Source organism: Seriola aureovittata, chromosome 10, assembly GCF_021018895.1.
Source record: "Seriola aureovittata isolate HTS-2021-v1 ecotype China chromosome 10, ASM2101889v1, whole genome shotgun sequence".
NCBI lineage: Eukaryota > Metazoa > Chordata > Actinopteri > Carangiformes > Carangidae > Seriola > Seriola aureovittata.
The window spans coordinates 541,862-558,544 of NC_079373.1; the positions used below are offsets into that span (position 1 = coordinate 541,862).

Here is a 16,683-nt window from a genome sequence, read left to right on the forward strand (position 1 = left end):
GATGGAGGTAATCATTAGAGCTTCTAAGTGGGTTGTAGGTGGAGAGAGGCGGCAGGATGGGATGCGCCTTACGCCAATTAGGGCCTACATGGATGACATGACGTTGATATCTACAACAGTGCCATGTATGAAAAGAGTACTTGAGAGACTTAATAAAAACTTAAAGTGGGCTAGTATGAAAATCAAGCCTAGTAAGTCTAGAAGTATCTCAATAAGCAGAGGGAAGTTAAGTGATAGGAAGTTTGTAATAGACGAAGAGGAAATTCCAATAATTAGGGAAAAATCAGTAAAGAATTTAGGTAGGTGGTACAAGGCAGAACAGGTAGTGCAGTTTCGGAAGGATGTTGCTGAGGGACTGGATAGAATAGATAAATCAGGGCTTCCAGGAAAGTTGAAGCTGTGGTGTCTGCAGTTTGGGCTATTTCCCAGGCTGATGTGGCCACTGTCTGTATATGAGATTCCAATATCCACTGCAGAAAAAATGGAAAGATTAGTTAGCTTTTACATTGGCTAGTGGCTAGGTGTTCCTAGATGTTTAAGCACGGTGGCACTGTATGGGAAAGGCATACTTCAGCTCCCAGTAACTAGTCTAGTGGAGGAGTTTAAATGTACCAAGGTTAGGACAGAGCTCCTGTTATCTGGGAGTAAAGATGCGGTAGTTAGTAAGGTGGTTCCAAACCCAATCAAGGGGAGAAAGTGGAATCCAAGAATCGCAGTGCAGGAGGCAGAAGCAACGCTCAGGCATACAGAGATTGTGGGTAATGTCCAAATAGGCTGGGGAGGCTTGGGGCTTGGCCCAAGCAAACCGGTGTGGAGTAGAGCAGGTCCCAAGCAGAAGAGAAAGCTAGACGTGGAGCAGGTTCGTAGACAGGAGGAAATATTAAGGGGTGCTAAGGCAGTGGCCCAGGCTAAGCAGGGACAGTGGGTGAATTGGGAAGGTGTAGACAAGAAAAAGCTTAGCTGGAAAGAACTCTGGAGTATGGAGGAAAGTAGTATTAGATTCTTGATAGGGGCAACTTATGATGTACTGCTAACTCCCCAGAACCTAAAACTCTGGGTAAATGGAGACCCACTATGTTCATTGTGTTCAGGTACTGCAACTTTAAAGCACATTCTGTCAGGGTGTAAGGTTAGTCTGTTGCAAGGCAGGTATACGTGGCGACATAGGCAGGTATACATGGCGACATAACCAGGTTTTAAAAAGCTTAGCTGCAGGAATTGAAGAGTTACGGAGGCAGGCAAATTTAGGAGGACCTAAAACAAAGAAAGTTGAGGGAGAGAAAGTTGGTAAGACAACAAGAAGGCAAGGCAGCTTAGAAGGTGCTTGTGATTGGGAAATGCAGGTAGATTTAGGAGGAAAGCTTGTTGTTCCCCAGGAAATAGCCAATACAAAGCCTGATATAGTCTTGTGGTCTAGGAGTAGAATGAAAGTATATTTCATAGAGCTGACTGTTCCGTGGGAGGCCTTAGTTGAAGAAGCATATGAAAGGAAAAAGCTCAGGTATGCAGAGTTAGGGGCAGAAGCAGAGCAGCGAGGATGGAAAGTTAGGATTTGTCCAGTGGAAGTAGGATGTAGAGGATTTGTAGCAAGATCTGTTGTCTCTTTGGTGAGGGAGTTAGGAGCAAGTGGACAGAGTGTGAGAAAAATTGTAAAGGACATGTCAGATGAGGCAGCAAGATCCAGTCAGTGGATTTGGATGAGAAGAAGTAATGGTAGCTGGGGGCCAAGCAGGGGGAGCACTTACGATAGACAGACTCTTAGGAGAAGCAAGGAAGAAATCCAGGAAGAGGAAGTGTTTTTAATTGGGGGGTGTGGCCTGTGTGAGCCTCTTTGAGACCATGTGGTTAGTCCAGGTGAGGTGGCCTGTATTGTTTGCTTGTATTGAATTGGTTTGTAGTGTGTCTGTGGCTGTTTAGGTGAGTTTGTTTGTTTTAGGTGACTTGCATGGTGTGGTGTTGGAGAGTGGGGGGGGGGGGGTAGAGCACAGCCTAATCCGGCGGGGGAGAGCTAGCCCAAAAAGGCACCTCACCCTGACTCTACCTCCCTCATTGTCTTGGAGAGTGGGGGAGTAGGGGGGGTAGAGCACAGCCTAATCTGGCGGGGGAGAGTTTAGCTCAAAAAGGCATCTCTCCTTGACTCTACCTCCCTCATTCAAAATGGCCACCACTTTCTCCAACTGTTTAGGGGAGTTTGTTTGCTGAATCTGCTAGTGTGTTTTGTCAGAGTTGATGATAGTGTTGTTTGTGGTAGCATAGGCAAGATAAAGAAAATAGTCGTGGTGTGAGGAGAAGTGATGGCTGGCATTAGGGGAGTGACTCTGGGACGCCAGTGATCACTGTCTAGCCTCCTGGAGGTGTCGTGGGACCAACTAGACGAAACACTGGTGAAAGGAGGTTCCCACCTGATGACCCCAAAGTCATGTTAGTTATCACTGCTCATTAGTCTGTATAGCTAAATTAATAGTTATCATAGGACATGTTAAGTTTAGGGAGCTATTCACTGAGTCTGGTCCATTTTCTGTAGCACAAGTTTCTTGTGTTTATCTTAAAAAATATATATTGTATTACTGTACACAGTATATAGATAGCTAGATAGATAGCTAGCTAGCTAGATAGATAGATAGATACTTTATTTATCCCCTAGGGGAAATTCATGATTATGATATTGTTCTATTGCTTAATATACAAATTTATTTAAATGTGACCTATTTTCTGAGGTTTTCCTTACTTATAGTGTATTATATAAGGTTTTGTGCATGTAAATGGTCTCCAGAGTCACAAGGATCAAAGTTTACATCAAAGGGAGTAACTGTCAGGGTAAATCCCAGTTTTCTCCTTTGTATGAAATTCCTCGCTAGTGGTCCAGACTTTACTTCCTGGTCCAATTGACATCAATACTTCTCATGATGCTGCCTACCTGCAAGCTTGGCACGCCCCCAAACAAGGCACAGGACATAACTACTTACGGTGAACAATTTTCATTAGTTTTGTAGCCATGCTGAAAAGACAGTGTTCTTAATTTCCTGCAGAAATCTACTTCATTTTTTCACGGTTCTCCACTGCTCCAAACATTATAGTGTGAGCCTGTACTTCAAGGAGGACTGCTTCAGAAACCACGAACGGTTAGACGTTTCATATTCACAACGGTTATTTTCTGTAATTCACACTAGATTTTCGCCGAACAGGGGACTAAGACTCACAGCCTGTCGGCCTGCATTGTTGTGTATGTTAACCGCATTATGGTGACCTGATCATGTTAGTAAGAAGCAGCATAGCAAAGATATAAATGCTTAAATGTTTGTCAGTGTTGACATGCTGTACCTCGTTAGCTCAGATAAATTATCCACAGTTTAATCCCCAAGTTTGTTTTTCAGTAACTCTGCCCACCAACGTTAAATTCCTTCAGCTTTATCAGCATTGTAAATCAGCAGGAGCTGAAGCCGTGGAGACTCCCTACCTGTTGACCATCTGTCTGTTCCTCCATTATTTATATTTCTTTATTCTGGAAGTGTCCATACATAAAAATAAAAAAATATTCCAAATTAAAAATATTGTCATCCGAAGACAGAACGTTAATATTCAATGCTGAATGAAGTTAGTGAGACCTCACTCCTGTCACTTACTTGCCAAAAGAAGGACAGAATGAATGATTGAACAGAATGACTGTTATGTTCTAAATCATTTTTTTTACAGAAAAGAATAAATTCTTATGGAACCTCTCTATGGATCCTCAACATTTTGATTAGTAACTGTAGTTTAACTACACATTATTTATCATTAACTGTAACAGATTACAATTCCAATTACTTTTCAGATGAATTATACAGATCGCCTCAATAAAAGATGCCATATTTAGATATTTGATTTTAAAAAGTTCAGTTTCTGTTAACCAGACCATGTTAACTGTTAGACAGCTAGCCTGCTAACTACAGCTGGAGACAGCAGCCCTTTCTCTGCTGTGCAGCCTCTGTGATTTTGTTAGGGTTAGGATTAGGATTGTGATTCTACTTCAAAAGATTTTCATATGATCTTTTGGCCACAAGTGATTTAAGTACTTAATCTCATTATGTATTAGTGACTCCCCAACACTAGTTATATCCAACTAGTCTGATTTTGGTAGACGTTTGTGCAGTGGAGGCTGCTGGTCTTATAAGGAGGGGAAGCTCATTTTTCGGCCTACATCATAAAATATGTCCGTTTATTTAAATGTAAATTCGCAGAGTGACAGAAGAGAGTCGCCAAACACAATGCTAGTCGTTTTTAACAAAGACAAAGTCGCTGAGGATCAGTAACGTCTCCAGATCAACTCCGAACAATGGAATGAAAAACTTGAAAAATGCTCCGGTGGATGCTTATACTTCAAGATTGCTGATTCGCTCATTTCACTGTCAATCAAAAAGGGACTCAGCCTCAGACAGATCATCCAATCATCATGCAGAAGCCGAGCGTCCGGGCCAGCCCACTGTCCCATAGACCCCCAGAGACGCTGAGCGTCCAATGGGCGGGACAAAGCCCAGCATTTATCCAATGACCGTCTTGTTTCGCTGCAGTGGAACAACCCACTCTATGCTTCCCAATTGAAGTCAGTAGACGCTCGGCGTCTACACTGTGTGTAATGAATGAATGAGAAAAAGTCCTGTCGGTTACCTGTGATAAGTAGCTGATTCTGAACAAAAGATGAACGTGTTCTAGCGCATATTTAGTCAATGAAATGTTCACACAACAGCACATATTTGACCACTTATTTTGTTGACATTTTAGGGTAAGCTGAGCTTCCCTTGCAGTCTTAGAGCAATCGCCACTGCGTTTGTGTGGTTATTTTGTAACAGCCTAGTGTCATTTTCATGTGATACATCAGTGGAAACAAAGTTGACAGCTATGCATAACGGCACTTCTCAAATCAGAGGCTGCAGATTTGCCAACATATGTGTCCTGCTGCCCTAAGGTCCTGCAGGGATTTAATGAACTGAAGGAAAAGCTTTTTATTCAGTATAAATTAGCTATGGACAATAGACACTGTAGGAGCGGCCAGGGTATGTGGGCCATCAGGAAGGATGAGCCGGGCTCGGAGCAGTAGTCTTTGTTTGCGCGGAGGTTTAACAGTTGTTGGGCTCACCAGTATCCCTCCTGTTACTGGTGAGCCTTGGCTTTTACTGGGCACTTGGGAGACAAAGTGACCAGCCTGCCCTCAGTACATGCACAGGTTAGACTGGCAACGACGTTCCCGTTCCTCTGGGGTGAGAGAGGTGCGGCCCAGCTGCATTGGCTTGGACTCCCCCTTCTGTTGCCCTGGTGAGGATGAGGGACTGGTGGAGCCCCCTCGGGAATGGACAGACGGCTGACGAAGAGGGACACCCTGCTGCTTCTCTCATCTGCGGGCCTGGATACGGAGATCGATCTGTATGGCCAGCTCGATCACCGCGTCCAATGTAGAAGGAATGTCATGGGAAACCAGCCCGTCCTTAATGTAGTCAGCCAGACCGTGGAAGAAGACGTCACAGAGGGCTGCAGAATTCCAATTGCTCTGGCTGGCCACAATGTCTAATCTAGTATATACAGGTGTGTGTGTGTGTGTGTGTGTGTGTGTGTGTGTGTGTGTGTGTGTGTGTCTGTGGGGACACCGACAAAGGCAAGATGGCCGATTCAAAGTGGTCACTGTGACCACATGACCTGAACAAAGGAGACTACACAAAATGGCAATAAACAAGGAAACTTCTCAAAATGGCCGCTGAGACCACCTAGTGTGTTTGAGAGGGAAGGTGTGAGTTTCTTTGTTAGCCTAGCTCTCGTAATCTAAAGGTACCATGTTAGAGGGGGAAGGTTAGCTTCATGCAGGATCTAGAACTAAGACGTACTGCAGGTATGTGTGTGAACATACGAGTACTCGATTAACTGTATGACTGACCACAACCTAAGCAAACATTACAACAAGACATCAACCAACGAGTACATTAACAAAGTTAAGACTTCTGCTGCTAGCTGCTCTCCAGAGCAAGCCAAGAAGGGAAGAGAGAGAGAAGAGGTCTAGAAGACTGGTTTTGTTTGGTGACACCCTTGGGGGTCACATGTCACACGCTGACCCACACTGGCTGGCCAGTGGGGTCCGTGGGGGGAAGGGTCGTCCCCAGGTGTGAAAGGTGAGGAACTGTGGAGTGTGAGTTCCTTTGTCCAGTGGAGCAAAGATACATTTGGTCTCTTGAATGGTGGGACCCAACAATACCCATAAGCCCCCGTGCAGTCTCTGAGCTGAAAGCCCCCAGGCTGAACACCTTGCCAGCTCTCTGGCAAACAACTGAAAAGAAGCACAGGCTGGAGTCTCCCCCACTCAGCAGTGCCCCACGGATGAGCCCTGCCCATCAGGTGATTGATAGTGAAGGCCACCCTCGCCTCCTCAGTGGCGAAGGTGCGGGGCTGAAGGGGGAACAGCAAGGAACAGTTAGTTAGGAAAGGGCCACAAGACTCTGGGTCTCCATCATAGCGCTCCGGAGTTCCCACCCGGGACTTGGGGGAATCTCTGGGCAAAGGTGAAGCTGGAGCTGGTTCTGGTACCGTTTGAGCTGATGAGGGCATGGGAGCAGCGGACTGACTCAGGAAGGTCGTCAGTTGCTGTATTTGCCTTACTAACGCTGATAGCACCTGTCCATTAGCCTCAGCCACCTGTCTAGCTTCCGAAGCGGCAGCGGACATCATGGCCTCATGCTGCTGGATAACGCCCTCAATTCTCTCGAGGTGTATCAGGGGTGTGGGATTGTGCGCTAGGTCCATTTCTGGCCAGATTGTACTGTAACAGGGTGTGGTAGGACCCAATTGCAGAACAACCAAACAGGTGAATAGTTGGTAATGACTTTTATTAAAGAACCAGCAGAGATATTGCACACAGGTGGGTATTGGGGATAGAGGAATGGGTCTGGGGCCGGAGATGCCATGTTATGGAGCGGGTGAGTGGAGCGGGTTGGGGAGGCTCACACACAGGGACGAGTTGGCAGGAAGGCAACGGTACCGTTAGGGAGCAGGCTGGAGACATAGTCGAGGGTGCAGGAGGATCGGAACCAGGTCACCGGGGCAGACAAACCAGGAAGGAGCAGGCAGGCGGGTAATCAGAGTCAGACGAAGGATCAGGAAACCAGCAGGGAAGCACTCACGTTGTAATGTCGGAGCTGGAGAACGCCAAACAGCCACAGGGACAGGCAGATGGGGACCACGAAGCGCACAGGCAGAACTCGTGGCTGAGGAGAAGGCTGAGGCGTTTACTGGGGCAGAGACGAGGCAGGATGGTCAGGGACGAGCAGAGTCGATACAGGGAAGTCAGTCCGGAGATGAATGCTGGAAAGTCTTGCATAATACTAGAACAATCTGGCAAAGAGCAAGTGAACTAGGGATGTATCTGGCCTGATTGGAGATGGAGTTCAGCTGGGAGCAACAGGTGAGGACAGTGAGGCTGATTAGGAGGTGTGGCAGAGTGGAGAGTGACACAGAGGCATTGCAGGCTGTGACAAGTACATTAAACAGTGAACAAAACATGCACTCTCACATAAGTCATATTTTTATGTGGTGCTGCTAAAAAAAACAAATAGCTACAAAACTGAAAAGCATCTGTTGTTACAAAAGTAAAAAATAAATATGTAGAATAATAAAAACTAGAAAATTCCAGGGAAATTTTGAGTGCCACGGGGGCTACTGCCGGGATGAGTACATGATTTATTTCCAGTGTTCATAAGTCACCCTGATCATATTCTGGTTTTGAGAAATGTCTTGATATAAAAGACTCTGATATAAAACAATGTCACATCCCTCAATCATGTATTATGTGGGAAATATCTCATATTCTGTCTTGTTTTTTTTAATAAAACAAGAGGCAACATGTCTACAAACTGGCATTTAAAGGGTTAAAATCCTGAAAACTAATAATCATTTGGTAGGTTTGAGCAGAACTGAAGTGGTTTAAGAGATATATGCAAAAAAAGCAGAAAAGAATATTGATATATGATGATTTTATAGCATTTTCTTTGTTTGTCCTTTTTTGGACGCGAGGAACCCCAGAGGGTACAAAATGTGTTACCAGTGTATAATAGACCTGTAACAGTAACTGACATTAGATTTTAAAAATATGTCAAAAAAGACACTTTCTTGCAGAAATCCATACCTTCAGCTGTAACACAGCCAAAATGATCAGCAAATCAAATAAGAAAAGTAAAGAAAATGTCCAAAAAAGGACAGAGGGACCTCTGAGGGTTAATAAATCCCATGAACCGCTATTTAAATTACCACTATTATGTTTTTTTCTGTGCTAAATTTAACATTACTGGGGAGGAGAGCAACGCGACTAGAAGTGACAGCGAGAGAGGGCTAGTAGCTTCTCCTCTCCTCTGTCTCAGCGGAGACCGTCACAACTTCATTCACTCTTTTAACAAAACAAAAAAAAAAGCAACGAAGGAAGCAGTAAATGGACTTACATATTTAAGACCTAACTAAATGTAATTTAAGACCTAACATGCGGCTAATGTAAAGCTAGCAGAGCTTGGAGAGTTGGTTATCTGGTTGCTAGGCGCACGCAGGCACGCACACAGGTCAGGAGCTGCCGTTGCCATGGCAATGTGAAAATCTGACCAGAATTTGGCTTCTACATGGCTTCAAAACAACTGCAAATTATGAGAAAACCGTTACTTCTTTTCATAAACCGAAAAGACCGTGCCAAACACTGAAGCCAGACGTTTCTACAGTCTCTATTTTATTCAGATATTCCTTAAAATGAGTGCGTAAGCTCAGTGTGAAGACAGAGAGAGATTCTTTAAAAAAAAAAAGATGATTACATTAGGTGTCAATGAGAGTGAGACAGGTATTGCTGCCGGACTCGGCACCCCCGTTTAAATTTTGTGCAGACCCTGCCTGTCAAAGTTACATTTTATGAATCGCAACAACTATGTCTACATTTTCAGAAAGAATTATTTGTCTCCTTTTTACGGTTTGGCCGCGAGCTCGAGTTAAAAATAAAAATAAAGGTTATTTTTTACTGCTTCACGCACTCTAGCCAACTGACGCTTTCACTCTAACTTTGAAGAAAAAGTGATTTGCACTCCTCCTTTGAGTGCTCACAGTTTGAAAAGTTTACATGTTATGTAAAAACAGTTCCATCTTTTTGAGAGAGCAGAAGTTTTCCTCCGTTTTACAGTTTGAATCACATTTCTACGTGCAGGTATGAGAGAGCTGGGTGACTCAGCAAAAAGGTGCAATTTTGTAGAAAAAAGGTGGGTTTCTAAAGAAAATTCCAATGCATTTCTAATGCATTATTTATTCCCAGTTTTTTGGGAATAACTTTGGGAAAAATTTGAATTTTAACACCAAAAGTCATAGCACCCCTTGCGGGATCAAGACGCACGTTTTGATGTATATATTACCGGGGTTTTCTCAAAGCTGCGGGACGAGTTACGCGCCGAAATTTGGCGGAAGAATAATAAACCCGAAACAGAAGATTAATAGATGCCTCGGGGCTCTGCCCCGAGGCACTCCTCTCAGCTATTCTAACTGTAGAGGAGTGCCTCGGAGTTGAGCACCCGTGGCACTAAATACAACTTATCCATTAGGAGTGTTTCAATTTGTTCCACTTACAGAAGGCTATGTATATACATATATACGTAACTCAATCACTGCTTGTGTTGTGCACGTCTGCAAATGGCACGGACCATGGAGTGGCTTATGTGCGCATGGGATGGGACACTGTAATGAGGCTTGAGCGCTTTTTATTTAATCTACTACTGCATATAGGTGGATAGCCATTTAAAAATATATACCAATAGCTTCGGTAATGTCTTTGGCCCTGTCTGCTTTCACATCTAGAGGCTTCTTAAAACAGCAGGGATAAGTTGTTGGACTGGCTTTCCTTTCCCTATCTCCAGTGATTGGCACATCTAATATGCATTAGCATGTTTGACATGTTGTTTTGCATCTTGTCCATCACATTATCTTAACCATCACAAAGAGGCTTGTTAGCCTGTGGATATGATTAGCTCCTGCTGCCAGCAGACTTTGGAGAGACTCACTGCTGCAGTTTGGTTAAGTTACCCAACTTTTGGTGCCTGTTATTGTTGATAAGTGTTAAGCATTTTGATTAAAATACTTTTATTTATTATAGATGTGCTAATGTCATAATACAAAATAAATACAAGTTGGCAGAGTTTTGTTCACTTACTGTCAAAGTACACAAGGAGTATCAACACAGTTATCACAGTTGAGTAAAAACACATCATTTATCAGGTAGCCTACAGCTTAATATTTTGGGAAGATAATATGCATATTGTTTTGCATTCACTCAATACTAGCATAGTATGTCCTGTACTCTTGTGGCCTAAAGATGCACAACACCCAATACTCCAAAACTTCAGACGCAATATATTACACAATATATAATCCTAACCATAACCCTAACCCCAAACCTCCCAGCATTCATTTGAATGAATGTCCCACCTGTTTGCACCTGTCACCCCACCTGTTCACTGTGAGCTCTGTGCAGGGCCCAAAAATAAAACTTATTATAGGGCTTGACAGTAAAACGTAATACAGTTTTAAAGTGCTTAATTTTTTATTTTTATTTTAAAGGTGCTATTCAATTTTTTCTAAATGGAATTAAGTGAACTACAGTCAGTTGCTGTTGCTCGTGTTTGTGCATATGCTCACAGTTTGTATGCATGAGCGCGCATCCTGGGCATCAGTCAAAACAGCGATCAGACTGGGAAAGAAATTCCTCCCTGTATGGCGCCAATTTAAGGATTGCAGCAGTAATAGTAATAGGTTTGCACCTATGCCTGTGGTCACCAAAACTGGTCACATTTGAGTCTGCATCCTGTTGCCATCTGTATTCTTCCTAATAATAATATATTCAGCCTCTGCAACATCACACCAATTTGATTTACCACCAGTGGTCACCATATCAAATAATTTGTTGTTAACACACAGGAAGTTTGCAGTGGGAGTTTACATTTGCCCTTGCAACCGGTTTCAGGAGAACAGGAATCAAGACTTTCTAAAGGTTTTTTTTTTTCTTTTTTTTTTTTTGGGGGGGGGGGGGGTTCTATACCTTTATTAGGGTAGCAGTGACAGAGACAGGAAAGTTTGGGCTGAGAGAGAGAGTGGATGACACACTCGAACCCAAGCCACTGCAGTAAGGACCGAATTCCTAATGGTACACACTCTACCAGGTGAGCCACCGAGGTGCCCCTGAATCAAGACTGTATATGTGGTACAACAGGTCAGCCAGTTTAAGTCACTGCTGTAGTGAGTCATATTTTCTATTTATATGTTGGCATCAGGACATATACATAGGTGGACTATCAGATTACACATTTAAATGACTGATGATATATTAATCTAAGCTGCAACCCTGGAGAAAGTGGATGTCCCCTAATTTCTCATAGTCAGATATAAACCAAGCTGAAGCCACGTCCAACACTGTTTACTTGTGAAAATGTTTAATATGACCATTTTACCTTGTGTTATTCATGGCTGATTCTTCTGCAACAATGAAGTTGAAAGGACCATCGGCTTGTGTGATGATCTGTCTTACTCTCTGTTTAGACCCTCAGATTTATTTACTTAAGCCCCTTTTCCACTGGTCAAAAAAATTGCTAAGATCTGCTAACATCAGGCTTTCATTTGCAATGGAAAAGTTCAAGGTTCAATCAGCATTCACACCAAGTCAGATAACTCTGCAGTAGATACAGGTATTTATCAGCTCCAATCATCATTGATGTAAACACAATAGCCAGGTGAACTCGTTAATTTTCTTCCCTTTTCCTGCAGTAACGTCTTTCAGAGCAAAGACACTGTAAACACACCTGTCACCTGTCCAGCAAAACACCAAAAACACCACAGCTACACTGAGCTCCAGGATGAAAGAGTGAACGTTGCTCCGAAATAAGTTAGTAGTAATAGTTAGTAACACACAATCACTGATTGAAGTGTCTCACATGGAGGCTCTGACACTTTTACAGGTCCAACAACCTGGAGATAAGACATGACAGATCTGTTTGACCAGTTTGCACGGCAGCTAGCAGCTCATTCTCTTTCCACTGTGTCCGTGTGTGTGCTCTGTAAGTGCATGTGATGACATCACTCCATGCAGTTGTGTGTGTCCTCCTCCCTTTTATTAGTGGGTTTACGTGTGTAAAAAACCCGCTAAGTTTGGTGGAAAAAGGGTATAATTGAGCAAAGGTGGCGGATCCTTGTCTGGGTCATTCCATTGCACTTTAACTACTTGTCTTCTAAAACCTAAAGCATGTATAATAAAGAAAACTCTGACATTGTTTTTCTCAGGTGGTACAGGAATTAGGACTAGGCCTCTGTTTTCCTTGGGGATTTCCCCTCCCCTCCCTGTTGTATTTGTCCAAAGTCTGTCCTCGTTGTCTATACAACAGTTTTGGTAAAAGTTTATTTTCTGGAAACTTAACATTCAGCTTGACGGAATGAGAACAGGTTTTAAACTCCAACTGATTAATTTAAGTTACGAACATTTGGACAGTCAATAATTGTACTACTGGGTTAAAACTTGTCTCTTGGGGCATCACGTAGCGCAGTGGGTTACGCAGGCGCCCCATATATAGTGGCTACAGTCCTCACTGCAGCTGGCCCCCGGTTCAACTCCCGCTTCGGACGGCCCTTTCCTGTGTGTCATTCCCGCTCTCTCTGCTTCCCCATTTCCTGTCTGTCTACTGTCCTGTCCATTAAAGGCACAAAAAGCCCCCCAAAAAATTCATAAAAAAAAAAAAAAAAGAACTTGTCACTTCATGACCACAGCTTTTGATGTGGAAAAAAAATTGCAAATGGGGAAAATGCTGCAAGCCCAGAAAAGGATACCCCCTGTCATGGTTAGCAGTCCAAAAGCAGACAGCTCAGAGGTCACACTCTATTTGCAGAACATCTAGAGAAGCAGAGATCACTAAAAACAAAGCTGAGATAGCTCCTTCATACCTCAGAATGAACATGAATATCATCTTTATGTGAAGAAACAAGAGCAGGTATACCTAGGGGCGACTTCAGACAGCAGAGGCAAGCACTAAATATGAAGACAGCAAATACTAAAACAAACCACAAACTTTAGAGCAAGTGTCTGGATCTGAAGCTGGTGAGCACCAAGGAAAGAACAAAGACATGATACATGTCACCAACACTTCTGTCAGATTTTTCTGCATGTTCTAAGCAGAGCCGGCTTCAGATTCCTAGTAGTAATTTACAAAGGTCACAGAACTCCAACCCTGAAACCAATCATAGTGGTGGATTTAGACAAACAGAAAATACTAAATGACTCTCCAAGACGAAAGGCCAGCTTATGTACAAGGAAACCCAGGTGCATATCTTCCCAACATGAGTCCAGAGATTGGCAAGATGCAAGGTACCTTCAATGACATGAAAAGGCAGGAGACTACCACAATCAGAGGATCTCTGAAAGAGACTGAATCTGATTCAAGAAATTGTTGATTAAGACATTCTGTGTATATGAAGTGTTAAACAACACTTAAAAATGTGTTCTATTGGATTTTGTTTGTTTGTTGTGATACAGTGGATTCCTACAACAAATACAATAACCAGTGTGACAGGATAAGTTCATGATTTTAAAACATTGGTCTAGAAAATAAGACCCAATGCAAATGTGGTGGGGAATGCTCTCCGAGTGTAGGTGAATATAGTATGTGTCGTGTTGGTGAATGCAGCCCTAGGCCTGAGTCCACCTGCACCCAACTCTCTAATCAGGGCCAGATTATATAAAGTACCTGTTGCTCTATCATTTAACAAGCACAAGTCAGGATCTGAAACTTTTGGCTGTCAACCTAGAGTCAGAGGCATATTGATTTCAGGTTGTCCATCTGTATTGGAATCAGAATACTGTCTTGTTCTGTGATGTATTTGGTTCCATCTACTGGTGGCTGCAAACAGCAGGAATGGAGAAGTGTTATCACAGACAAACATTAAGAAAAAATTTCTCTTCATGCACTCAGAGTGAGCTTTAAAGTCCACTAAACGGCTTCATCCGTAAGTTTTCCTCTGCTTACAGTTATATCGACATGTTTATGTCACTAGTTTTGGGTTTAATTACAATATGTTTTATGATTATTACTTTATTGTGGACAGAGTACAGGTGTCTTAGTGGTTGATGTTTAGAGCATTGGTGCTGTGTAAACATTATTTACTATCATATTTGCATTTCTATTACATACATTTATGTACTTATAAGTTCCTGTTTGTATTGGTTCATGTTAGTGATCTTTACTGCACTTATGTATTAGTAATGTTATTTTGCAATTTTACAAATTAAGATATTTTCTTCATTAAATCCTGCCAAACAACAACCTGCCTGTTCCTTGGAGGATGCAATGATGGACAATGTTAAGCTAACTGTATATCTGAAAATCATGTTGCCTGCAGCAACTTTTAGTGAGGACAGCATACCATCCGTGCATACGTATACCCGTTCGTCCCATTTTCATGGACATCTCAGTAACAGCTTGATGGAACTTTTTCAAATTTGGTACAAACATTCACTAGGATTCAAGGATGATTAGATTTTGGTGGTTAAAGGTCAAAGGTCAAGTTACAGTTACCTATCAAAACATTTTTTAGCCATTACTCAAGACTTCACACAGCAATTATGACAAAATTTCACACAAATGATTAATATTTTATGTGACTCTGGATAAACAGGGATGTAATCTGAAACTAATCTGAGTGGAAGAGGCAGACAACAACATAGAATTACCTCCTCTTGGTTGTTTTTTTTTTTTTGCTTTTTGCTTTGCTTGACCTTTTGGTTTATTTTGCTTTTGCAGCCCAGTCAACTGGGCTATTTATTTGCTTGTAATTATTTTTTTCAGTGCAGCTGAGTGGTGTGTTGTTGGGAGGCTGGACACCCCTGGTGAGGTCCCTGCACTTAATGCATGTGAGTAAAAGCACTAACAGTAATAATAACTGCTCTCATTTGGCTGTTTAACACAGTGTTTCCTACATTGACTTATGTTACTGTGTCACCTTTGCAAACAGAACACGGACACATACAGACACTAAAAGAGAGTTCAGGTGGAAAGAAATATATGTAAAAGATTTAAAGATGTAAACTCACATCTTCATCTTTCTCCAGCTCCAGCCCCATGTCTCTCAGTTTCCCCTCAAACTCCTCCCTCCTGAAGGCCTTGTGATCCTCCTGGACGTTGATGGTCTCTCCTGGACAGCCAAGGTCCATGTCAGCCACTGGTGATGATGACAGAGACGATGAATCTTTTGCCCTCCGTGCTGGGTTTTGTCGAAGATGTTCATCTTGATTGTGGGGGTCATGGCCGTGGGGGCCACGGCCGTGGGGGCCACGGCGTAGGCTACGGGCAAAAGCATTTTCAGTCAGCAGGTATGCTGACTGTCGACAGGAGCGGCCCCCACCCAGCTTCTTCACAGGGTAGGTAAGGACGTAGTCAACACGCCGCTCACCATCCTGGAAATAGAGGCCATGGTGGCAGTGGGTGTTTTCCTCTGGGCTCAGAGCTTTCAGCAGCTGACAGTGTGCACATGGGGACAGACAGGGAGGGGTGAGGGTTTAGGTCACAGCATGTAGAGGCATTTGTTTATTTAAACAGTTCTGTTTCTCTCATGTTAGCGCTTCCTTTTCTGTTGAGGTGATAAAAATATCAAGATGTGTTCTGAATAAATCTTTTCACCTGACTTAGCAGGTGATGTAGCACCACATCTGGTTACTGGAGTATCAATGATTTTTTTTCCACATCATTTGAAGTAAGACCTGTCTCTAACCTTCCATTTGTATCTGAAATCCTAGAAAAAGTTGTATTCAAAAAGTTACTAGCACATTTAACAAATAATAATTTATTTGAAATTTTCCAGTCTATCTTCTCTTGGCTGAAGATGCTGGTGACTGCTCCATCTTAGTTCTTTTAGACCTCAGCACTGCTCTCAACACATTAGATCATAAATACTCATTGACAGACTGGAGAAGTGGGCAGCAATCACTGGTTCAGGTCCTATCTTTCTAATAGACATTTCTGTGTGTCAATGGCTGGCTTAGTCTCATCCTCTGCTAACTGAATCCTGGATCCAATTTTATATGTTCCCTCTTGGCAAATATATCGAACCCAGGTTGACGACAGTAATAAAAGACATGGGTTACAATAAGGACACTGGGGTGCTCTGGTTTATCAAGAGTCTCCCATGTCTGATTTCACACCATCAAACTATCACTTGGACAGAAAACAGGGACGAAGGAGTTCCTCTCACCCACAAACTATAGCTTTTAAGATGTCAGTGGAATTTACAGCTAGTTCATGGAACTCATCCAGAATACACACCTCCACATCAATAGGGATACACACAAAGCCCCCACAGAGCGACACTGAGTCCATGTTGCAAGAATGAGGCTGACCTGGGACTGATAAGTGGTCACCACCTCCTCAAAGGGGAGCTGAGATGTATTTTATTAGTTCTGAGGTAAATATCCAGCATGTGACAATACCACCATCTAGGGACCACTCTGGATCCTGTATCCTCTGGGGAATAAACCGCTAAATAACCTCTGGTGCATCACCTTATTATTATTATTTGAGTCATATCTTTAGCCATTTATTTGTGTCATTGAGAATTGTTATTTTTCTGTTAGTTAATGTATTCTATGTGTACCATCAGCCAGTATAATATTGTTGT

General features: G+C 42.8%; 1 protein-coding gene across 5 annotated transcripts in view; it reads right to left on the bottom strand.

Annotated features, from left to right (window-relative positions):
- The window catches only part of LOC130175898 (anoctamin-1-like), a 144,199-nt gene that overhangs the window by 121,245 nt on the left and 6,271 nt on the right, over positions 1-16,683 (bottom strand). For 4 of the 5 annotated variants that reach the window (XM_056386534.1, XM_056386539.1, XM_056386537.1 and 1 more), the window contains exon 2: positions 15,104-15,526. The exons of the other annotated variant lie outside the window; for it this stretch is intronic. In XM_056386534.1, coding sequence (XP_056242509.1) covers positions 15,104-15,526 — 423 coding nt within the window. The remainder of the gene's footprint in view (positions 1-15,103; positions 15,527-16,683) is intronic. 5 annotated transcript variants of the gene reach the window in all.